General features: G+C 37.4%; 1 protein-coding gene across 1 annotated transcript; it reads left to right on the top strand.

Moving 5' to 3' along the window:
- Nucleotides 1–1,018: 1,018 nt before the first annotated feature.
- GCLM (glutamate-cysteine ligase modifier subunit) lies at nucleotides 1,019–21,095 on the top strand. Its single transcript, XM_050807283.1, has 7 exons — nucleotides 1,019–1,574; nucleotides 5,972–6,037; nucleotides 7,505–7,589; nucleotides 11,260–11,319; nucleotides 12,319–12,521; nucleotides 14,386–14,500; nucleotides 20,388–21,095. Exons 1-7 carry the CDS (start codon nucleotides 1,449–1,451, stop codon nucleotides 20,555–20,557), a joined length of 825 nt encoding a protein of 274 aa, XP_050663240.1. The 5' UTR covers nucleotides 1,019–1,448; the 3' UTR covers nucleotides 20,558–21,095.
- The last annotated feature ends 3,554 nt before the right edge of the window (nucleotides 21,096–24,649 follow it).

Here is a 24,649-nt window from a genome sequence, read left to right as displayed (position 1 = left end):
TAAATGTTAATTGTATGTTACAGTGCATCGAAATGTGTTTGAGTAGTGGTGGTGATTGTGGGTAGCTCTTTCACTATAAAAAAAAATTGATACCCCCAAAAAAAAAAAAAGCAGCGCAAGCTCGTTCAATGAACTCTTACCATCATTCATTCAGCCAACAAATATTTACTCAACATGAGGCTCAATTTCTAACTTTGTAGAAGGATCTTTTTTTCCATCCCTTTCCTAATTCTTACCATTTTACCAACTGGCTCAGCTCTCTTTTTAACAGTTATATTGTCCCCGCTTACAATGAGAATCTCATTTTGCCTTTAATAATCTGATTCACTTCAACGAAAGTGAAAGATTGTTGAGGAAAGCTCAATAAATGTTCAATTTGATGTTCATACCGAGTCCACCACCACACGTGAAACCTAATAGGGGTAAATAATCTCGACCACCTCTGAAGGGGTGGGTGATAAAAGCTTTCTGCGATCTCACCGGCTCAAGGGTCCTCTTTAATCTGAACTCATCTGGAGAACAACTGCCCTATGATGTTCTTATAAAATTACTTGTTTTCTGTGCTTAGAACTTGTCTCTGGGTAGAGTGTACGCGTCTCAAGGGCAAAGACTCGGTCTTGTTCGTTGACTTCACACATTACCAGCAAATAGCGTGAATCAATAGACCTTTAATTAATGGATGAAGAAATATATTAGCAGTTTGGGAGAAGGTCCTTGAAGGCAGCGAAGCGAAAAGAAGAAGGGGGCGCTTGCGCACAAACAGCTGCTTCTGAGAACGAAAACTACGTAGTATTTCCGAGCCTCGGTGGCTGCTCAGGCTGCCCTTTAAAGAGACGTGTAGGAAGCCGGCTGCGGGGCGGCAGTGAGCGGAGCCACGACCCGAACGCCCGGAGACCGCACCAGGTGGAGGCAGTGTCTGCCGCACTCTGTCCTCTGACCACCAGGGGGAGCCCTGCGGCGCACTGCGCTCCGGGCCGCGCCGCCACGCTCTCTCGGCCCGCGCGCCCGCCGCGCACCGCCCGTCGCCACGCCCGCCGCAGGCTGAGGGCCAGTCACTCGCAGGCCGGCGTCCCGCAGCCGATTCGCGCCCCGCCCCTGCCCCGCCGCGGGACGAGTAACGGTTACGAAGCACTTTCTCGGCCGCGATTTCTGCTTAGTCATTGTCTACCAGGAAACAGCTCCCTCAATTTGGAGTCAGCTCTCCCGCTGCGGCCGCAGTAGCCGGGACCGTAGCCGCAGTCACCGGTGCCTTCCTCTCCCGCCGCCGCCCAGCCGCCGTCCGGCCTCCCTGGGGCCCGAGCGGAGGCCAGGCTCCAGCCGCGCGGCGCCGGCAGCCTCGCGCTCCCTCTCGGGCCTCTCTCGGGCCTCGGGCACCGCGTCCTGTGGGGCGGCCGCCTGCCTGCCCGCCCGCAGCCCCTTCGCCGCTCGGCCCCTGGGCGGCCGCTGCCATGGGTACCGACAGCCGCGCGGCCAAGGCGCTCCTGGCGCGGGCCCGCACCCTGCACCTGCAGACGGGGAACCTGCTGAACTGGGGCCGCCTGCGGAAGAAGTGCCCGTCCACGCACAGCGAGGAGGTGAGCGCGGCGACCGTCGCCGCGGGGCTCCCGGGGCAGGCCTTGGGCCTGGCCGGGCGGTTCCGGGAAGGAAGAAGCACCCGCGGGCGAGGGAGGGTGGCAGGGCCTTGCTCTCACCTGGGCTCCGCCCGCGGGAAGATGCTAGGGCCAGTGTCGGCGCGACCTCGGGTCCAAACCCGCTACTGAGGGGCAACGCGTCTAAAAAACTTAGCGGGTGCAGCTGCGCACTGAGTGACGCCTCTCTCGGTGCTGTAAGGCTGGTGGCAAAACTCTCAAACATCCTGGGTCCCTCTTCCTGGCACGGAGGTCACAGAGGGCCAGGACGTCGCTCCGTCCCTCTTCACATCTCTCGCTTCCTTCCCCCACCCTGTCCAGGTAAAGGAATATTTTCGGAGATTGTCCTTTGGTGCATTCGGATGTAGTAGTATTCATAGTACACCTAACTTTTAGAATGTTGACATTAGACTCTCTATTGCCGTGAAGCAAATGAGTAAGCACTCAGTTTTGGCTTTGGAATACCCTAAATACCCTGACTTTAGTCATTACACATTTTATGCATATATCTGTGCATCTATGTATGCTTTATCATTACACATTCTATGCATGTAATAAAATATCACATATGCCCCATAAATATGTACAAATATCTATCAATTAAAAAAATAAAAGTTTTGTAAAAACTGGAAAATAAAAAGACTAGTTACTAGTTAGAGGTGACAGAAATTAATCTGGAATTACAAACTTGTTACCTATTTGTTGGCCATTTCTGAGCGGATAGGAATCCACTGCACATTGTGCATATTGGCGGTATGGGACAATTCTAGTATTTAAAAAATAACAAAACCTTTAGATTTAGGAGCTATATGACTTTGGGAAAGTTAAAGTTGGGTAATAAAACCTTCCTCATCAGGTTGTTGTGGGAATTAAGAGGTAAAATATAAAAACGCACACCGTACAGGCATCTGTCTCCCTATCATCTGGTTTTATCAGAAAGATAAATCTTAATTAAAAGAAAAACCTTCCTAAACTATGTCGTATTATGATATCAGCTGTGTTCCTAGGCGGTTTCTGCTCTCTTCTATGAGATGTTGGTAACAAACCATGCAGCAGCACACGGCATCCCTCTGAGTTAAGTGCTGGACCTGTGCCCAGGCCTGCTGTTGGGGTCAGTGCCCATCAGGAGATGAGAACTCTTGCTTGTAACTTAAGTAGGAATCTGAGTCTGTACCATATTCTGTGTTTATGTTGCAGCTCAGTGTGTATGTTTTGTTTTATTTCAACCACCTACTTTGGTTGTTTCTCCCAAAGATAAATATTTCTGTATTCGGTACATAGAGTCTTAATTTCTTCCAGTACTGTTGGTGGTACATAAATACAGAATTTTGCACATATATTGATATTATTGGGTGAAATTTTACCTATCTCACAATAGCATACTCTAAAGTAGTGACTCAAAAGAGTTTCTGACTGCAAACACAGTAAGAGGTACATTTTACCTTGCAATCCAGGTAATAGTTGTATAATCAGTATATCTGAAACAGGTTTCACAAAAAGATATTAGCCCTTATTTTATACTCTGTATTCTGATTTTTTCTGTCTTATTTTAATTTTTAAAATGTTGATTTCTTGATGCTCGGAGTCACACACCACAGTTTGTAAAACATTGTTCAAAGGACTAATTCTGGTTTCTAGTGTTTTATTTAGGGCACTTCATAAGAGTAGGATAAAACTAAAGAAACTAGAAAACATTTGAGGAAAACTTGAAGGAATGGCATCATACTGTAGGGAAACTATGACTGCTTGGTAAGAGCAAAAGGGGAGGCACATTTTGTTTCTATGTAAAAAGAACTTTGTAACATCCAAAGCTCCAAATTGGGATATACTACTTGGAACAGTTCAGCCTCACTGAAGAGATTAAAGAAACTAAACAAATCACTTATTTTTGAGAAAATGTACATGTTGGGTCGAGAGTTCATTTAAATTTCTTACAAGGTCTTTTCTAGTTCTAATTTTTAAAAAACTGTTATGACCTCTGTTCAGATTTTTTGTTTCACTGGAATTTTATGAAATCAAATAGCTTTTAAGTGGACCATTATAGGACTGTTTTGCCCACTTCTTTGTTGTAAGGCTGTTTGACTGGTTGAATCATGGTATTGAAAAAATTCTTATACAACTCCAGATCTAATGGTAGGCTAAGTTGTGGTGAGGCTTATCCTCAGTGATATTGCGTGTGTATTATAAGAATGAAGAGAGCAGAGAACAAACATAAACATTAATGTTAATGACAAACATTAACCCAAGTACAAGGTTAATGTTTAGTCAATATAGCGAACATGTAATTTACAAGATTAAAAATCATTAGGCTTGTGATAAAGTCAATGAATTTCCTACGCAATTATAATGTTAGACTGTTTTATGATGTGTCCTGACATTTTGCAGAATCCAAGATTAAAGACATTGTTTCAAGAAGAGGGTGAATACTATGAAAATATACGTACTTTCCTGAATTGAGGAATTCATTGGGAAAGCCTCAAGTGTGCAAATGAGCCGTCCTTCCGGAGGGAAATTTCTTAGAATTCTCCCATGTTTTGAGCCAAAGCACTTCCGATAGAATTTTTAACCTCTAGTTGGTTCTGCTCTTTCAATGTTTACTAATTTTTAAGAGACTGTTATGACTTGTAATTCTATCTGGAATGATTATCAACTCATTTTCATCCACTGACTTAAATTTGATTATAAATATGCTTTACATAAAGATCTAGACCTTGTGATTTGAATTCAAGTGAATTGTTGTGAATAGCACATAAATTATTATTATGGATTGTGAATCTTAACATAGGTAGTTCTGTGCCCTTAAATTGATAAACCAATTATGTCTTGTAATCGTGTGTACTAAGATATACGTAGTACAGTGGTTGTATCAATTTTTATCATAAGCAATCATAGTTCAGATAGTTCAGAAGTTTAGTGTCTGCTGTTTCTGTTAGGAAAGTGCTTTTGCAATTCAGGGGCTTGCCTCTAGTTACTCATTTGTGTTTTCATTGATCGCCCACAGAAGAATGCAAAACATTATGTCCTTGGTTATCTAATAAGGCAGTGATTTCAGACTGCCAGGTTTGGCCCATTAGTGGTCATAAATCAGTTCAGTGAGTCATGGACCAATATATTTTTTCTAACTAATATGTTAGAACCATTAGAGTGCCTGGCATGTTGTGAAAATAAATATCGTTTTGTGAATGTTTTGTTCCATTATATGTATATAGGTCTTTGCTCACTATGTGAATGTATGTCTTACTTTGGACTACTATCAAATAAGTCTGAAATACACTTTAATAAAGTATGTTTGAATTAATTTACAACATACTAGAATATTTGTATAAAATTTTTTTTGTTTAAGAAAACATGGAAGACAGGTTAGAGGTGCACCTAAATGTTAGGAAATGACTTCTGGACTGTCATACAAGTTGAGTTCTGCAAGATATGTCTATCCTGGTGGTTCTCAGACTTTAGAGTACATAGATAAAGTACTCTTCTTGGGATGCTTGCTAAAATGAAAGTCCAAACTGCTCCTGGAGAGTGATTCAGTGGGTCTAGGATTAGGCTCAGGAGTCTGAACTTTTAATAAACAGCACAGGTGAATCTGAGGTAGGATTTTCCAGCTACACTTATTCTCTAATAATTTAATTTGTTTGTCTTTGAGAAATGTGGCATAGTTGTGATATGAATTCCAGTCAGACAGCCTGGGCTTGACTCCAAGTTCCTCTGTTTATAAACCTTATTTTTGTTTCTTTATGAATGCCTTTTTTTTTTTTTTGGAGGAAACAGAATTGCTCTGTTGCCCAGGCTGGAATGAAATGGCATCATCTCAGCTCACTGTAACCTCCACCTCCTGGGTTCAAGAAAAATTGTCCTTCCTCAGCCACCTGAGTAGCTATTGCAGGCATGCACTACTATGCCCACATGATTTTTGTAATTTTAGTAGAGACAGGGTTTCACCATGTTGGCCAGGCTGGTCTTGAACTCCTCACCTCAAGTGATTTGCCTGCCTAAGCCTCCCAGAGCGCTGGGATTACAGGCATGAGCCGCTGTACCTGGCCTGTGAATGCTTTTATGTCTCAACAGTTTGCTTAAATTTTCACTGGTACAAAAAACACTTTAAAGTAATTAGACAACTGCTTTAGTTCAAGAACCTTTGAGAAACAAGAGTAGGGTGAAAACAGGCCTGAATTTATCTATGTTAAAGGAAATAAAAACTCTGTAGAATTAAAATTGGGGTTCATATGGTATTTCCTGTTGCTGTCTTTTTTTCCTGCTTATCAAATTAATATATTCTTATTGTAGAAGTACAGAAAAGTACAGAGTTTGATTAACAGTTTCAAACTGCATTCGTTTTGCAGCTTCGTGATTGTATCCAAAAAACCTTGAATGAGTGGAGTTCCCAAATCAACCCAGATTTGGTGAGGGTAAGTGAAATGTGAATGCAAAAATCATGCAGGTCAAAAAGGAAGTAAAGTAAACAGGAAGTTAATTTCTTCAGTTTTGTGAGGGAAGTCAAATAGGCAATTAGCCATAAAACTCTCTGTGGTCGATTTGCTGAGACGGCACTCTGATCCAGTAGGCTTATGCATAAAACAGAAAATCTAGACTGTAGGCAACTGTTTAACCAGATAAGATACTAGGATTCTCATGCTTAATTCTCACCACGGTTTCCTCACTGTGGTTTCCTCACTATTAGTGTTTTATTTCAGTTTATATTTGGTCTAGTAGAGGAATGATTATCAGTTGTGATTGATTGATTGCTTTGGTAGACTCAATGTCACTAGAAGTAATTTTTCAAATGTCAGTTTCCGATGAAACAGTAAGGAACTGTGTTCCTTTAAATGTCAGTATATGGCTACTGTCATAAATGTTAGTGTTCAAAACCCTAAACCACTCTTTGAAATCTAACTCAGTTAAAGGCTCACAGCACATTACTTAGGCTACTTTAAAAGTATGGAAAAGGACATGTGTGGAAATACTGGTTCCTCTGGGCATACCGCAACCATGTAACTCTATAGCTACTATATAGACATTGAGTAATGGTTTTTTAAATCAATCTGTGTTTCTCTGAAATGACTATTTATTCTATTTATGCTTGACTTGTAAACACTTACTGAACCCCTGATATGTGCTGTGAAAGTGCTCAAGAATCATGGGAAAGCCTTAGCTGTTTACTTTGTATGATATTGTAAATGTAAGTTAATACGTTTCTGATGTATATGTACTAATATTTTCTCATTATCCTTGTGCATTATTCATTAAAATACGTTCAAATGGCCTTTTCTTTTTTCTGTTTTACTCAGGAAAAAAGTTTTGGTTTACAATGTTTGTGATTACAGGCCGGGCACAGTGGCTCACGCCTATAATCCCAGCACGTTGGGAGGCTGAAGCAGGTAGATCACCTGAAGTCAGGAGTTTGAGACCAGTCTGGCCAACATGGCAAAATCCCATCTCTACTAAAAAAACAAAACAAAAACAAAAAAAAAAGCCAGGCGTGGTGGTACATGCCTGTAATCCCAGCTTGGGAGGCTGAGGCAGGAGAATCACTTCTTTTTAGAGTAAAATTACCTGCTGTGCTAGTGTTTCTGACTCCTCACATATGCCCCCACTGCTTGTTTTTAATTTTTTTGATCATGCTTCTTTGTAAATACCTCGTCAAAATGAGACAGATTTTCTCAGAAAACAGATACACACACACACACACCATTTTACCTTTATGTCAGAGCTTTACAACCCTTGTAAAGCCCACCTAGCCACCCAGACCTCAGGTAAATAGCTCTGTTGTCTTATAGGTTCTCTGCTTCTTTTAGGCATTATGGATAATAGAAAATTTTATAATTAATCAGAAGCATTAAATTTTGTATTTATTTTAAATATTGTGTTTATTATAGGAATTTCCAGATGTCTTGGAATGCACTGTATCTCATGCAGTAGAAAAGATAAATCCTGATGAAAGAGAAGAAATGAAAGTTTCTGGTAAAGTACAGTCTTTTCAATTTATTTTGTTACATAGTGGAAGCGATAGATTTTGTTAGGCATTAAAATAAGCCTTTCTTTGCTCAGACACTAAATGTGAGAAATTCAAAAATTATTTTTTAACATAATTTTACTTAAACTCCAAGATGGAGTTCTAAGAGGTCAATGCTGGCTATTATATAAGAGTCAGAATAGAACTTCAACTTGCTGTTCTTCATGATGGTGTCATCATGTCATGTAATTTATGTGTCAAACTTCAGAGCAGTAGAAAGATTAAGATGAAGGAGATGGAAAGGATAAAGGGAAGGCTTAGAAGCAGTGTCCACCCAAAGCAAGCATAAGCACCCCCTTCTGGTAAGATACTGGTAAGCAATGTCTGAGGTCACCTGCAAATATAAAAAGAAACCTGGGCAAGTTACATGGAGAGAAAGAAAATACTGTAACACCCACTCAGGAAATGTAGTGAGTGACAAATTCCAGAAACTGTACTATACTCAAGGAATACAAAAATGAAAAGATATGCCGTCTCTGCCCTTACCTTACAGTTAGCATAGCATAATCATTAAAAGCTTGAGCTTTGAAGTTTCTGGGTATGCAGATTACAGGCTAGTATAATGTTGGGCCAACAAAGACTTTAACCTCCCTGAGCCTCAGTTTTCTCATCTATAAAATGGGGATGTATCTGTTTCTCTGGCTTCTTTGTAAACTGGATGAAATAACAAAAGAAGCACTTAGCACAGTGCTTGCCTCAAAGTAAGTTCTAGGTAGCTATTGTTTGCTACCATGTTGTTGTTATTGTGGTTGTTGCTATTTTATTATTATTGAGATGGTTAATAATAATAAATTGCATGTAAGATGAGATAGGGTATTGTCTTTTTAATCTAACTATAGTAACTACAATTTATTGAGTCTTGCTTTGTGCCAGACACTGTACTTGGTACTTTATGGTTATATTTTCTCATTTAATTCTCAAAACAATCCTGCAAGGTAAGTCTGTTACCGCATTGCATTAGTGATATTAAATAACTTGAAGGTTGTCATACAACCAGTAAGTGGTTGAACCAGGAATCCACTCGGGTATGCCTAACTCCAAAACCCATTTTTTCCTGTTAATTTTACATTGCTGTTTGTGTTGGAAAGGACGTAAACCAACATTCTTTCTGAGGTTGACTGTAATTCATGATTTAGTTCCATCTTGGGTCTCTTAGAAGTTGTCTTCAGTTCCTACAGGGCTTGAGATTTCTTAATAGGTATCAAAATTCTCCCCATCTAAAGAGCTTTCCTCTTTCTACCTATCCAAAAAAGCCTCATCCTTCAGAGAAAGGAGACCATTTCAGACAGCACAAATTCATGGACAGAGGAATAGTAGTGGGGAAGGTTTTCATAGAGTTATAGGGGCTAAAGTTAGACCAAAATAGTAAATACTGACTCTCATCTAGTAGAGAAGCTGGGATGGCTGTTCAATAAGGAGTAATCTCAGGGAAGCAGTGTTTTTAGAGACATCACCTAGCAGTAGGAAGGAAGGGACTCATATAAGAAACATACAAGAAAATGTGTTGCATGTATCGGATGTCAGGCACTTTATATAAGGGTATTTCATTAGCCCTATTTTTCTCTGTTTCCTCTTTTGATTTTTTTCTTTTCTTGCTCTTTTGCTACTCTACCTGTTTGTCTATTGAGTAAATTTATTTTTTTGAACAGTGAGTTTACATAAATACATACATATAAAGTTGAATTTAAATGAAACCAAAACCTCAATCTTACAAATATAGAAAATGACTCAACTTTCCTAGTAACCAAAGAAATGACAATGTGGTCCTGGGTAGGTATGTATTGTACCTACTAAGTTTTTTTTTAAAATTTAATACTAGCATCCTATGTTGATAGAAGAGCAATTCTTAATTGGTGGTGGTGTGGTAAACTGGCACACATCTTTTAAAGTATAACAAGACTGACACAAAACGTCATGTGCTTTGACTCATAATCACATTTCTAACAATTCATCCCTGGGAAATGATATAGTATAATGCTGAACAACAAGTTACTAAGATGTTTGTTTTGGCATTATATATGTGAAAATAGAAAACTGGAACTACTACTGGAACATTTACTAACCTAAATGTTCAATAAGTAGAACTCATTTAATAAATGCCACTCTTCAAAACTACAAAATAATATTCAACCATTAAAAAATGAGCATGTAAAATTGGCTGGGCTCAGTGGCTCACGCCTGTAATCCCAGCACTTTGGGAGGCGAGTCAGGTGGATCATTTGAGGCCAGGAGTTCGAGACCAGCCTGGGCAACATGGCAAAACCCCGTCTCTACTAAAAATACAAAAATTAGCCAGGCATGGTGGCGCAGGCCTATAAGCCCAGCTACTTGGGTGGCTGAGGCATGAGAATTGCTTGAACCAGGAGGAGGTTGCAGTGAACCAAGATGGCACCACAGTGCGACAGAGAAAGACTCTGTCTCAAAAAAAAAAAGTATGTAAAATTATACACTAAAAACACAGAATAATATTCAAGGCCACCCCTAAGTGGAAAAAAAGCCACAGAATACACAGAAGTCTAAACAATAATTTGGGTGATGAGACTGGCCATTCTTTTTGGTCTTTCTACTTTTATAGGTCTTCCTCATTTCTACAGTAAGCACATGACTATTAGGATAAAAAAATTTTTTCCTGATGTGGTGCTGTAATCCCAGCACATTGGGAAGATTGCTTGAGGCCAGGAGTTCAAGAGTCCCTGGGCAACATATCGAGACCCTGTCTCTACAAAAAAATGAAAAAAATTAGCCAGGTGTAGGGGTACATGCCTGTAGTCCTAGCTACTTGGGAGGCTAAGGTGAGAGGAACACTTGAGCTCAGAATGTTGATGCTGCAGTGAACTGTGATCGCACTACTGCACTCCAACCTGGATGAGAGTGAGACCCTGTCTCAAGAAAAAATTGTGGTGATTCACACCTGTAATCACAGCACTTTGGGTGACTGAAGTGGGAGGATCCCTTGAGGTCAAGAGTTCAAGGCCAGCCTGGGCAATATAATGAGACCCTGTCTCTACAAAAAAATTTTTTAAATTAAAGAAATTTTAAGATAACTAAATACTACATAGAAATATATTTAAAATATTTGTTACATAAAGTTAAACCAAATAGAAGAGGAAATAATGTTATGCCCTACTTCATATGACCAAAAACTGGAAGATAATGTCTGAAAATGAAAATGATTGTATTGGGAAGGTAGAATTGTGGACTTTTTTTTTTTTTTTTTCAGTTTTCTTCTCATTACATTTTTTATTTAGTCTTTGTATATAGATTTTGGTTTATTGGAGAAAGTATATAATGTGCTCTATTAATGTTTTAAGTCATAAAAATATAAATTTCAATTAATTTAAGCCCCAATAGTTATCTAACCTGCTTCTAATAAATGGGAAATAAATATTTACTTTTTGTTTTGATAAACAGATATTTGTTGGCAACTAGCACATGATTTTAAAAGTACAGTGGAACTATACATTTATGTCTTAAAACTAGAAAGTTATGTGACTGGGAAAGGAAAAATAATTCATTCAGGATTATCTGTCATCTTAGTATTATAGTAGTGTTAATGCTAGCATATAGTGAAATGTGTATCCAAATGTAGTAATCAGTTTTGTTTTCTTTGTTACCCAGCAAAACTGTTCATTGTAGGATCAAACTCTTCATCATCAACTAGAAGTGCAGTTGACATGGGTAAGCAAAAACTAAATTTTTTATCTTAATAGTGGACTTTAAATTAGTGTATGTGTATTAGTTATAACTTGTGTTTAGGTCCGGGTAAAAAGAAAATGAGTTGATTCCAATTTTACCTTTTAAAGTTCTAGCCTAGTTTCTTATGGCTTCTGTAAAGTCATACTGACTTACGTAGGTCATACTTTGATATGTAAGAGGAACGTAAAAGGTGTAATGTAGTTAAATGTTCACTGTCTGTTTGGAGATAGAAGTTCTTAATCATATTCTTAGCCCTTTTAGTATTAGAGGTGAAGTATCAAAACCAACAATGGCCAAAAAAAAAAAAAAATTCAAGTATTTTATATCTATTTTTAGCACTTAGGTTATTGTGATAATAAAAAATTCTTCCAGTATTTACATATATTGAAAACTCAAATAATTGGCTCTTTAATGTAACTTTAGAATGAATAATCATTTAAAATAAGCTCTTCAATTATTTTTATAGAAATTAAGAAGTTATCTACCTCTATAAATGTGGATTAAGACCAAACATTCAGTTTTTCAGTGTCTCAAGCTTATTCTTTGCTGTGACTACCAGTTACAGAATATTAGGTCATAATTCTTGTGATCATCCATATGCGATAGTAGTGAGCAAGTAGAACTGGAGAAGAAAATTTTATGAAGGTAAGGGAGCTACTAAAAACTTCTGGGACCTAGGAAACAAGAAGAAATTTTTTTCCCCAGAAAGAGGAGCATGTAGTAGCTGCAAGCTGCCTAGGAAGAAGGCAGGTCAGAGAAACCCACTTGTCTGCCACACAGAGCAAGTAGGTAAATGGGCACTTACACATTTTTGAAAGATGGAAATGTTTTAAATGAAAAGTAAACTATGAAATAATCTGTTATTTTGAAAACTAGTGAAGAATATGGACAGAATTCAGTGAGATACTTTGAAAACATTAGAAATATTTGTTTTTATGATGTAACAAGCGTTTATTCTCCTTGTGTTTTCCTTCCTATCAGCCTGTTCAGTCCTTGGAGTTGCACAGCTGGATTCTGTGATCATTGCTTCGCCTCCTATTGAAGATGGAGTTAATCTTTCCTTGGAGCATTTACAGCCTTACTGGGAGGAATTAGAAAACTTAGTTCAGAGCAAAAAGATTGTTGCCATAGGTACCTCTGATCTAGACAAAACACAGTTGGAACAGCTGTATCAGTGGGCACAGGTAAGGGATGGCAGGATCATGAGTACTCCGGGAAGAACTTCCCCTTTTCAGTCTTTGCTGCACACTGTTGAGCGTGATGCACATAGTGGCCATCCCTGCAGGGTGACTTTTCCACATGTGGGAGTTTTGTTTTGTTTCTGCAGGAGTTTTGAGGCAGGTTTTATCATTTGGAGTTTTTGTTTCTTTTTATTTAAATGTATCTCTGATTGAACTGAATGTTAATCCCAGTTAAAATGAGTGACAAAAATACTAGAAAATGTGTGTTAAAACATTTATAGCCAAATGAATTAAGGCCATTTCCTTCAGTTCTACTTATGTGCTGAAAACAATAATACCTAAAGAAAAACCTTACAGCCGGGTGCAGTGGCTCACGTCTGTAATCCCAGCACTTTGGGAGGCCGAAGCAAGCAGATCATGAGGTCAGGAGTTCGAGACCAACCTGACCAATATGGTGAAACCCTATCTCTACTAAAAATAAAAAAATTAGCTGGGCGTGGTGGCACATACCTGTAATCCCAGCTACTCAGGAGGCTGAGGCAGGAGAATCACTTGAACCCCAGAGGCGGAGGTTGCAGTGAGCTGAGATCGAACCACTGTACTCCAGCCTGGGTGACAGAGCAAGACTCTGTCTCAAAAAAAAAAAAAAAAAACCTTCTTTTTCTTTAGGTACTATTAGACCATGACTCTAATTTCCTAAGTAAGGGAACATTATATATAACAAATATTTTGCTGTTATTCAAAGATGTGTAAGACTGTCAGTTCATACAACTTGATATGGAGTGAGTGTCATAAATTAATTATTCCCCCTCTCTGGTCTAATAACCTACATTATTAGGAAAGTCACTTGCTGGCATTTTACCTTTACTCTCAGTATTTTTCTTTATTCCTTTTCCTTCTTCTTCAGCCTTCTCCTTTTCAGAGCTTTCAGAGTTTCTTATGGACAGGAAGACCTAGAGAAAGTATTTCCCCTTCTCCTTGATGGTAGCCAGAATGAGGTCAAGAAACTACCAGAGAGACTTAGATGATTCAGAATGTAAATTAACCAGTGCAGCTGCTGGAAGCTGTCAGTTCTTTTCTTTCAAAATGTGTGTGATTCATAGCCATATTTTACACTTTAAATATATTTACTTGTATTTGATCCTCTACCTTTAAGACCTATTCCCTCTGTAGCTGAAACCATCACACTTAACAAACTAACAAAAAGCATGTTTGTTTTCTAGGCAGATGTATTAGATTGTTAAATGGTTCTAGCAGGAGACTTTTTAATAGTGTAGTACCGGGCCAGGCATCGTGGCTCACACCTGTAAGCCCAGCACTTTGGGAGGCCGAGGTGGGTAGATCACCTGAGGTCAGGAGTTCAAGACCAGCCTGACCAACATGGTGAAACCCGGTCTCTACTAAAAACACAAAAAATTAGCTGGGCGTGGTGGCGGGCGGCTGTAATCCCAGCTACTCAGGAGGCTGAGGCAGGAGAATTGCTTGAACCCAGGAGGTGGAGGTTGCAGTGAGCCAAAATCATGCCACTGCACTCCAGCCTGGGCAACAGAGCAAGACTCCATCTCAAAAAAAAAAAAAAAGTGTAGTACTATGTTGGATTTTTCCTCCCCCTAGTGGTACACTGCAAAATACATTTTGCAACATACTACATAGGGAAAAGGTAATAGGGAATTCCTGTTCCCTATTACTACTAACCTAGGTTAGAAAAGCATATATTAATAATGATATTAATGTAAAAGTATTTTGTAAGCTTTAAGCACTGTGGATTGTGATTTTTCATATGTTCTAAAATTATGTTATTGCTTATTGCTTTCTATTTTTGGTATTTAATTTAGTAGTGATATCATGATTTTATTTTCACTTCTAGGTAAAACCAAATAGTAACCAAGTTAATCTTGCCTCCTGCTGTGTGATGCCACCAGATTTGACTGCATTTGCTAAACAATTTGACATACAGCTGTTGACTCACAATGATCCAAAAGGTAAAACTGATATTTTCACTATAGAGATTGATCATAAGCTTTGTCTTACAAAAAGGCACTTGTTGATACATAATTTTAAGTGTGGACAGTGATAAAAATACAGTGTTATCTGAACTATTCTTAATGGTTAGTTCAAAACATACATGTCTTTATTTTCAGAAAACTTTATCTCTGTACCAATGGGGAAAAAAAAGTGAAGGGATCATTTCCTGAACATCTGGTCTTTTGAGGTTCACAAATACTAAACTACACAGAAAAGATCTTTTGAGACATTCTAAATAGTAATATATATAATACTATCTAGCATAGCAAAGACTGGACCAAAAGGCCACTTGATTTTTTCTTTGGTTTTGAGATGGAGTCTTGTTCTGTTGCCCAGGCTGGAGTGTAGTGGCATGATCTCAACTGACTGCAGTCTCTACCTCCCGGACTCAAGCTATCCTCCTGCCTCAGCCTTCCGAGTAGCTGGGACTACAGGCACATACCACCACACTTAGCTAATTTTTGTATTTTTTGTAGAGACAGGGTTTCACCATGTCACCCAGGCTGGGCTTGAATTTCTGGACTCAAGCAATTCCTCCACCTCAGCCTCCCAAGGTGCTGGGATTTTAGGCATAAGCCACTGTGCCTGGCCAAAAGGCTATTTTATTCAAGGAGATAAATATCTGGAAAAAGTGGCACATGTAATATAATTCAAAACTTAATAAGCAACTTAGGATACGTAAGTAGGTATTTTATTAAGACATGTTTATATTTGATTAATGACAATGGCTTGTCTGTCTTTTATAGAATAATTTTTTGCAACATTTTATAAGATAACTAGAAAGACTTGGAAGATAATATTGAACATAACTTGCAAAGATAAATGTTTCAGAGAGCCTGTATATTACTAAGTATTTTTGGCATAAATGAGAAATGTTTGTTTATAAGTGAGAAATGTCTTGTGAAAGTTTTAATTCTCGATGACATTTTTATAGAAGTTCTGATTTAATAAATATTAGAGGAAATTATATTTCATAGATAGTTCCCACCAAAAAAATATTCAGCTTTTACTTCCATACCTAAAAAGATGACACAATATCGGTGGGTTGATTCAGTTTGCTCATTTTAAGAATGCTATGGATAATCTATTAAAACTTTATACTATTTATTAGCAGTCTGCTTCATTCTCATTTCTTCACTGTTTCATCAGAGGAGGGGGAGATGGAGGAGAAAGAGTTTTAATAGTTATTGTTCCTTGAATGCCAAGCATCATGCCAAATGCCTCAGAGAGGTTATCTATAATCCTCACAACAACTGAAACTATACATTTTTTTAGTCAGGAAATAGAGCCTCAGAGTGAAAGGAACTAGCCAAGGTCACCCAGCTGGCTTTGGGCAAAGTTTGAACTTGGCCTAAGTCTTGGATTATTTTGGAGCCTTTTCCACTATACAATCTCTCTGATTTGAAACGTTAGTATTATAATATTACAGTCTGAAAACTTTATCCATTTTCATTTAAATCATACCAGAATAAAATACAGTGACTTTTGCCTTCCCAGTAGAGCTTTCACAATCAAGTAAACTGATTTTTTAAGCCATTTTAGTGAAAAATCTAACAAATGTTATGCTGATTTATTCTGAACTGTAAGTCATTTAAATTTTAACTTTCCATATGTTGGCAGATGTCATGTGTCTGTTTACTTTTTGGAGGCTCTTCTAACAGTAATTGTTACCAACAGCTGATGATCCAGCCTGTACCCTCTTCTAGCTTCACTTGAAAAAAACTCAATCCTTTTTCTAGTAGGAAAGGAAATACGAAGAGATTAAGGTGTCTAGTGTTTTATTTTCACATCTCTAAATGTTGACATTTAGAATGTGTGCTAATACGGCAAAATATGTTGCATATGTATATGAGGAGAGAGATTTAATCCTTTTTATATTTTTTGTATTACTGACATAATTTGATACTTGGTTGTCTTTTTTAATTCTAAGACTTTTGGTGAAAATGTATAGGCTTATCCTGCATTTATCATTAATGAACCGTCAGACACTTTAATCTATAATGAAGCGACTCTTGATTTAATTTGTCATGTTTACTGACTAAAGAGTTCAACCATAGTTAAATTTTAAAAGTATGTAGTTAATGAATAGCATAGTCTCTGATTTTGTGTCATATTTTTAATTTTTTTAAGGAACCAAACTGTAAAACATTTAACTCTGCTTGTCATCTAAAATAGAATTTTGTTTATAAATTCCCTGAAGGTCTACCCCTGTTCTAAAAATTACCCTTACTCACCATAATGGGTTTATTTTCCATTACCCTTTGTACTAGAAGTGTAATAACAATTTAACTAGAGAGTAAAATTGTAAAGTAGATGATCTTGAATTTAGAACTTTCCCTTTTTGTTTGTTCCCCGCCCCCCATTTCGATTAAATCCAATCTGTATTATATCTCTTTCCCTCAGGGTCCTCTTTGTTAGAAAATCTGATAAACAAATCCATATTAATGTTAATTTTCCAAGGAGACATTTGCATTCTATTTATGACAACTATCATTTACTAGTGATGTGACCTTGGCCAAGTTACCGAACCTCTCTGCCTCAGTTTCCCCCCATAAAGGAGTAATAGTATCTATCTCATAGGGTTAGCATGTGGATTAACTAAGTTAATACATGTAAAGTACTCAGAAAAGTACCTGGCACATGAAAATAGCTAACATTGATTGAGCGTTTACTATTAATGCTATTCAGGTATCACAGCAGTTCATTTGGGAGTAGGTGGGTCCTTTAGCACTCCGAAATCAAACTGTGAAGATGCTCACTTAATCCCTATCTGTAGGTTGCTTCTGACCCCAGTGGAATCTTTCCATATTGATTGATGCATATAATAGACATCTGAGCACCATTTGCCAGCCATTGTTCTGGATACTAGAGATAAAGGACCAAGTCAGACAAAAATAAACCCTCATGGAATTTATATTCTAATGGGAGGAGACAGACAGTAAAATAAATGTTACATATGATAAGTGGTAGTATATGCTATGGAGATAATTTGGCTGAAGCAGAAAGAGTATCCAAGTTAATTGCTGTTTTATATGGTACAGTCAGAGAGGCCTCTCTACTAAGGTAATATTAATCAGAGACCTGCAGGAAGGGAGTGAGCCATGTGAATATCTGGAAAAAGTATGTTCAAGGAAAAGGGAGAAGCTAATTCAGAGGCCCCAAGGTGTGAATGTGCTTGAGGTTTTCAGGATACAGCAAGGAGGCGAGGCCAGTGTGGCCAGAGAAGAGGCAGTGAGGAGAGGAGTGGTGGGATATATATGGCATCAGAGCAGTCATAGAGAGCTTGGATATAAACTTGGAATTTGCTGGGCATAGTGGCTCACACCTGTAGTCCCAGCACTTTGGAAGGCCAAGGCAGGGGATCTCTTGAGTCCAGGAGTTTGAGACCAGCCTAGGCAACATAGTAAGACCTCATATCTACAAAAATAATAATAATTAAATTAGCTGGCCTTGGTGATGCACACCTCTAGTCCTAGCTACTCAGGAGAATGAGGTGGAAGGATGCATTGAGCCCAGGAGTTTGAGGCTGCAGTGAGCTGTGATCATGCCACTGCACTCCAGCCTGGGCAACAGAGTAAGACATTGCCTCAAAAAAAAAAAAAAGAAAGAAAGAATTGGCACTGCGGCATTCTCAAGTTATCAACTGCTGGTAGAAGTGTAAAGCATAGCCTTTCTGTAAAGCAGCTGGCAATATGGCGTGTATCTAGCTTTAAGAATGTACTTGTACTTTGGCCCTTCATTTCACAGCCAGGCATGCATTTTAAAATGTTCGTCATCTGCATTATTGTGGTGGTTTGTTTCTTCCATATTTGGAGATAAATTTATGTGTAGACTTTTTTTGTAAGATATAGTTGATAACAAAAATTTATTTAAATGGTCTTGCAATGATTTGTATTCAAATGCTTAAAGAAAGCATTGCTGGTACAAATATTTCTATTTTTAGAAAGGGTTTTTATGGATCAATGCCCCAGGTGTCATCAGAGCCATTGATGTTTTCATTGTTTAAAACGTCACCTGTAAAATGGGCATTATTTATGTGTATATGGCTTTTTTTGGCATTCCTGATAAATGTATTATATAAAGTCTATACATTGGATAACACTAATATATTTAAACTTACAGAGTTATTTGTAATGGAAACCACCATTTTAATGTACTGTAATTAATGTGGTTATAATACATATAGTCCTTCTGTCCTCCCATCCACACAACTGTGTGTGTGTAATAAACCGATTTTTGTTTGAAAATATTTTTTGTGGCCGGGCACAGTGGCTCACACCTGCACTTTGGGAGGCCAACTTGGGTAGATCACCTGAGGTCAGGAGTTCGAGACCAGCCTGACCAACATGGTGAAACCCCATCTCTACTAAAATACAAAAATTGGTTGGGTGTGATGGCACCTACCTGTAATCCCAGCTACTCGGGAGGCTGAGGCAGGAGAATCTCTTGAACCGGGAGGCGGAGGTTACAGTGAGCCGAGATCGTGCCACTGCACTCCAGCCTGGGTGACACAGCGAGACTCCATCTCAAAAAAAAAAAAAAAAAAAAAACTCTTGTATCTCAATATTTTTAAACCATGGGCCTAAATAAAACTAATTTTGCTCAAGTTTTCTCAACCTAGAGAAAAAGAACTATGGTTCCATATTCAAAATAAATATAATAGACCCTTTTCCTAAGTAAGATTTTGTGGTTTACTGATCACACCATTGCACTCCAGCCTGGGCAACAGAGTGAGATGCCATCTTAAAAAAAAAAATATATATATATATATTTATATATAATTTATATATATGTATAATATATTATTTATATATATATATATATATTTTTTTTTTTTTTTTTTTTTTTTGAGACGGAGTCTCGCTCTGTCGCCCAGGCTGGAGTGCAGTGGCGCGATCTCGGCTCACTGCAAGCTCCGCCTCCTGGGTTTACGCCATTCTCCTGCCTCAGCCTCCTGAGTAGCTGGGACCACAGGCGCCCGCCACCGCGCCCGGCTAATTTTTTGTATTTTTAGTAGAGACGGGGTTTCACCGTGGTCTCGATCTCCTGACCTTGTGATCCGCCCGCCTCGGCCTCCCAAAGTGCTGGGATTACAGGCGTGAGCCACCGCGCCCGGCCTATTTATATTTTTTTAAAGAATGTTTATCCTGGCATTATTTTTATTAGCAAAACAAATGTTTTGACCAATAATAGGGAAATATATGATTATGATAGCTATATAATATAGTAGTGGGGAAATTATTAAAAATGATCTTTTCACAGACTATTACATGGGAAAATATTCACAATATAAGTGGAAAAAGATAATTTAAAAGGCTGTAACTACAGTATGATTTCTAGTTTTATAAGATACAGGTATACCCACATAGATACAGATATAAGATATAGAGATATATAGAGATTCAAGATATGGATGGAGATATATATATGAAGATATATATACATATACACCAAAAAAGTTGTAAGAAAGTGCATGACAATGGTGTATCATCTCCAATTGATAGGATTATCAGTTACTTTTTTTTTCTTTAGACTTTCCTGTATTTTCCCTGACTATACATTAGAATCACCTGGAGATCTTTAAAAAACTGTGATGTCTAGGCTGCACTCACCAAAAGTTATGAATTAAATAGGCTGGGGTAGAGTTGTAGTTACTTTTTTAAATAACTGCCTGGGAGTTTCTAATACTCTGGTTCAGATTCATAGCACACACATGAAGGATAAGCATATTATATATTAAATTTTGAGGGTTTCTTTTGTTATGTTAAATGCTTACCTACATAGTAAAGTGCTTTTTTGTTTTCCAATTTAACACGCTGGAGTTTTGTTTGTTGTTTCTTTTAGAACTGCTTTCTGAAGCAAGTTTCCAAGAAGCTCTTCAGGAAAGCATTCCTGACATTCAAGCGCACGAGTGGGTGCCACTGTGGCTACTGCGATACTCGGTCATTGTGAAAAGTAGAGGAATTATCAAATCAAAAGGCTACATTTTACAAGCTAAAAGAAGGGGTTCTTAACTGACTTAGTAGCATAACTTACCTGTAATTTCCTTCAATATGAGAGAAAATGGAGTTGTGTAAAAATCTAGTTACTGCCTATAAATGGTGTCATTGAGGCAGATATTCTTTCGTCATATTTGACAGTATGTTGTCTGTCAAGTTTTAAATACTTATCTTGCCTCCATATCAATCCATTCTTATGAACCACTTTATTGCTTTCCTTAAACTATTGTTTTCTAATTGAAATTGTCTATAAAGAAAATACTTGCAATATATTTTTCCTTTATTTTTATGACTAATATAAATCAAGAAAATTTGTTGTTAGATATATTTTGGCCTAGGTATCAGGGTAATGTATATACATATTTTTTATTTCCAAAAAAAATTCATTAATTGCTTCTTAACTCTTATTATAACTAACCAATTTAATTACAATTGTTAAAACTGAAATACTGGAAGAAGATATTTTTCCTGTTATTGATGAGATATAACAGAATAACTGGAGTAGCTGGGATTTACTAGTAGTGTAAATAAAATTCACTCTTCAATACATGAATGGAAACTTAAATTTTTTTATGTGTCCTTGCTTATAGTTTAGCTGTAATGATGTAACCATGTATTCTTGTACCGTATTATCTCTTTTTATTACTTATAAAGACAAACCAAAGTAAATCTGAAAAGGAGACTAGAAGCTTTGAAATTATTGTTTGGGGGGTTTATAAAAGCAACTACTGTCACCTCCAGATTCTTTTAAATTATTGATCCATCCTTAGTATATATTGCTACTCATTCAAGAATCCTCAGTATTGAGTACTTACCATATGTTAGGATACTGTGGGCTCTGGAGAGAGGAGGGGACATAGAGCCAGGAATTAAGGATCACTTGAGTAAAATGTGTGATATTTATTCAATAACTGACTAGGAAGGACTAAAAGCCAGAAAGGGGATGAAAAAAAAAATCCTTAATTCAGGGCCAACATTATCTACTTAAACAACTTTGAGATATAGTCTTAACTATTTTAAAGCAGAATAATATAATTGAAAGTTTATTGCTAAAAGAGACTATATAGGTCATTTCGTATAATTCTTCCTTAGTTTCAGAACCACAAAATTTTAAATAAATAAGCTATGAATGTTGATGTACACTATAAATCTCCTTAATTCTATAAATTTGTGTCTGTAACCTGAATAGTTTGGAAACTTCTTTTAAAATCTCTTGTATCTCAGCCGGGCACAGTGGCTCACACCTGAAATCCCAGCATTTTGGGAGGCCGAGGTGGGCGGATCACGAGGTCAGGAGTTTGAGACCAGCCTGACCAACATGGTGAAACCCTATCTCTACTAAAATACAAAAATTGGTTGGGTGTGATGGCACTTGCCTGTAGTCCCAGCTACTCGGGAGGCTGAGGCAGGAGAATCTCTTGAACCCCAGAGGCGGAGGTTACAGTGAGCCGAGATCACGCCACTGTGCTCCAGCCTGGGCGACAGAGCAAGACTCCATCTCAAAAAAAAAAAAAAAAAATCTCTTGTATCTCAATATTTTTAAACCATGGGCCTAAATAAAACTAATTTTGCTCAAGTTTTCTCAACCTAGGGAAAAAGAACTATGGTTCCATATTCAAAATAAATATAATAGACCCTTTTCCTAAGTAAGATTTTGTGGTTTACTGATTGGCTAATTTGATCATTAAAATTATGTGAAATCTATCCGGGCACAGCTCCTGCCTGTAATCCCAGCACTCTAGGAGGCCGAGGTGGGTGGATCACCTGAGGTCAGGAGTTCGAGACCAGCCTGGCTAACATGGTGAAACCCTGTCTCTACTAAAAATGCAAAAATTAGCCAGGTGTGGTGGCAGGCGCCTGTAATCCCAGCTACTTTGGAGGCAAGGCACGAAAATCACTTGAACCCGGGAGGTAGAGGTTGCGGTGAGCTGAGATCATGCCATTGCACTCCAGCCTAGGCAACAGAGCGAGACTATGTCTCAAAAAAAAAGAAAAAATTATGTGAAATCATGTGATTTGCCTGGTAAAACTTGTTTAGATATTGAGCTACTTAAGCCTTCTAGCCTTTATATTAATCGTAATGTTATTAAATATATATATAGTTCATCTTTACATTTGGAAATGCCCATTTTTTTCATATAAGTCCTGAAACAAGTGTTCATTTTATTTTAAATCTATACAGTGAACTGGCCAAGATATTTTAAGAGGGAACTTTAATATCCCATTTATTATTTTTATAACCCTGGACTTACAAAAATTGATTGTTTGAAGGGTTATTTTGAAAGTGGGGGAAAAAAACTTAGTTGCTAATGTATCTAAACTTCAGCTTTTTGGTGATCTCCTACACGCACCTTCAACTCTTCACAAAGAAGCAAGATTATAGATTCATTTTCTGAAGGGGATCGTGTATGGAATTTTTTAATAAGTTTTTAATTTTACCTCTGTACTCATGATTTTCTATTATTGAATAATCTTTTAAAACACTGATTTTTAAAGCTTTATATATAAGCTTTCTAAGCTGATGTTCACATCTTTTTTTCATGAACTATCAGAATATAGTGAACACTTTCCAAATGTTTAAGGACTTAATGTTTAAAAAGCCATAAAATAGAGTGGTAATACTACCAAATAATTACTTAAAACTGAAAGCTAAGTTATCAATAGTTTATATAACAGATGTTTTCTGAGGAGATGTGAATCCAGTGTGACCAAGGTAAAAAAAGTTTATATAATTGTTTTTTTTCCAGTAAATATGAAAAAAAAAAGCTGTAGCTTGTTTATTACATTTCCAGAATACACTGGAGCCTTACTGTAACACAATGTACTGTAATTTGGAATTTGTTCTGTTATGAGTCTATCTTGAATTCCCATCCATGAAACTGTAGTCACCAAAAGCAGCAAGTATTTTCACATGATATAAAAGACCATATTGTGCTAGTATGTTAATAGAATATCCATTTAGGGATGGCCATTGCTAGAACTTGAATCACAAATAATAGCTAATAATTATTCATTTTTCAAAAAAGATCATTTGGATAGCAGCTATGTATAAAATGGAAAATAAAAAATTATTCTGTTTTGCATGAATAGTTCAGACTTTCCCATACCAGAGCCAAGTAGTAACTAAAATTAGGATCTTAATTTTCAATGATAAAAGGTCTAAGGCTTATTTAATTATGCTCCTTTAACATTGTCTTTCTAGATTTTTCAGCCAGTATTTTCAATATTTGGGAATGTAAACAATTGATATATTTATTGTATGTTGGCTAGAAGTTCATCCTTCTGCAAAATATGCATTCGGAGAAATGTGAAGCTTGTTTTAATGAGGATTTAAACCATTTGTGTCATTTATGTTTTCATATTCAAATACACCAACTTAAAATTCTGAACCTATTTTTTTCATCATTAACTTCCTATGTTACCAGAACGTATACCTTTTTCCTGTAAAGTTGGCAATGGGATATGGCAGTTTTATTTTTGAAAAATATGTAACATGACTTTAATATTTTTATAGTTTTCAGAATTAGAAACATAGGAAGGGAAAATGTTTTAATTAGATAAGTCAACTTTTTATGTGTCAGTAGTGGTGTACTATAATAGCAAATTATAAAGCATTATTACATATTTATAATAATTTTTAATATTACCTACATTATGAATTTAACCAAAATAAAGTGTGAGTTGTATATTTTTAATTGGGTTTTTTCAATAACTGGAAGCATCCTGAAGCATTATATCGATTTTTGAACTATCTGAACTCAAACTAAGTATGATTTGAAAATAAATTAATAATTTAAAAACATCCAAATCATAAAGCTATTTATGCATTCATTCATTCCACAAAGATTTATTGAATGCCTGCTATGTGTTAGGCACTGTGCTACAGATGGACACAGATGAAAAATAACTCCTATCTTCAAGGAACATATGGTATATGTGGGGGGAAAGGGAGGAATCTGTATATGAATAAGAGCAATAAAAGGCTGCCTCTGTTGGCTGGGCGCAGTGACTCACACCTATAATTCCAGCACTTTAGGAAGCTGAGGCGGGCAGATCACTTGAGGCCAGAAGTTCGAGACTGGCCTGGCCAACATGGTGAACCCTGTC

The sequence above is a fragment of the Macaca thibetana genome, chromosome 1 (genome assembly GCF_024542745.1).
Source record: "Macaca thibetana thibetana isolate TM-01 chromosome 1, ASM2454274v1, whole genome shotgun sequence".
Lineage (NCBI taxonomy): Eukaryota > Metazoa > Chordata > Mammalia > Primates > Cercopithecidae > Macaca > Macaca thibetana.
Note: the sequence above shows the minus strand (reverse complement) of the source record. Positions and strands in the feature narration are given on the sequence as shown.

What these genes read in the sequence shown, in the direction of transcription:
- GCLM (XM_050807283.1), top strand. Translation starts at nt 1,449, where the DNA reads ATGGGTACCGACAGCCGCGCGGCCAAGGCGCTCCTGGCGCGGGCCCGC. An exon ending in CGTCCACGCACAGCGAGGAG is followed by an intron (nt 1,575 to 5,971) that starts GTGAGCGCGGCG and finishes TTCGTTTTGCAG; the next exon opens with CTTCGTGATTGTATCCAAAA. An exon ending in GACTCACAATGATCCAAAAG is followed by an intron (nt 14,501 to 20,387) that starts GTAAAACTGATA and finishes TGTTTCTTTTAG; the next exon opens with AACTGCTTTCTGAAGCAAGT.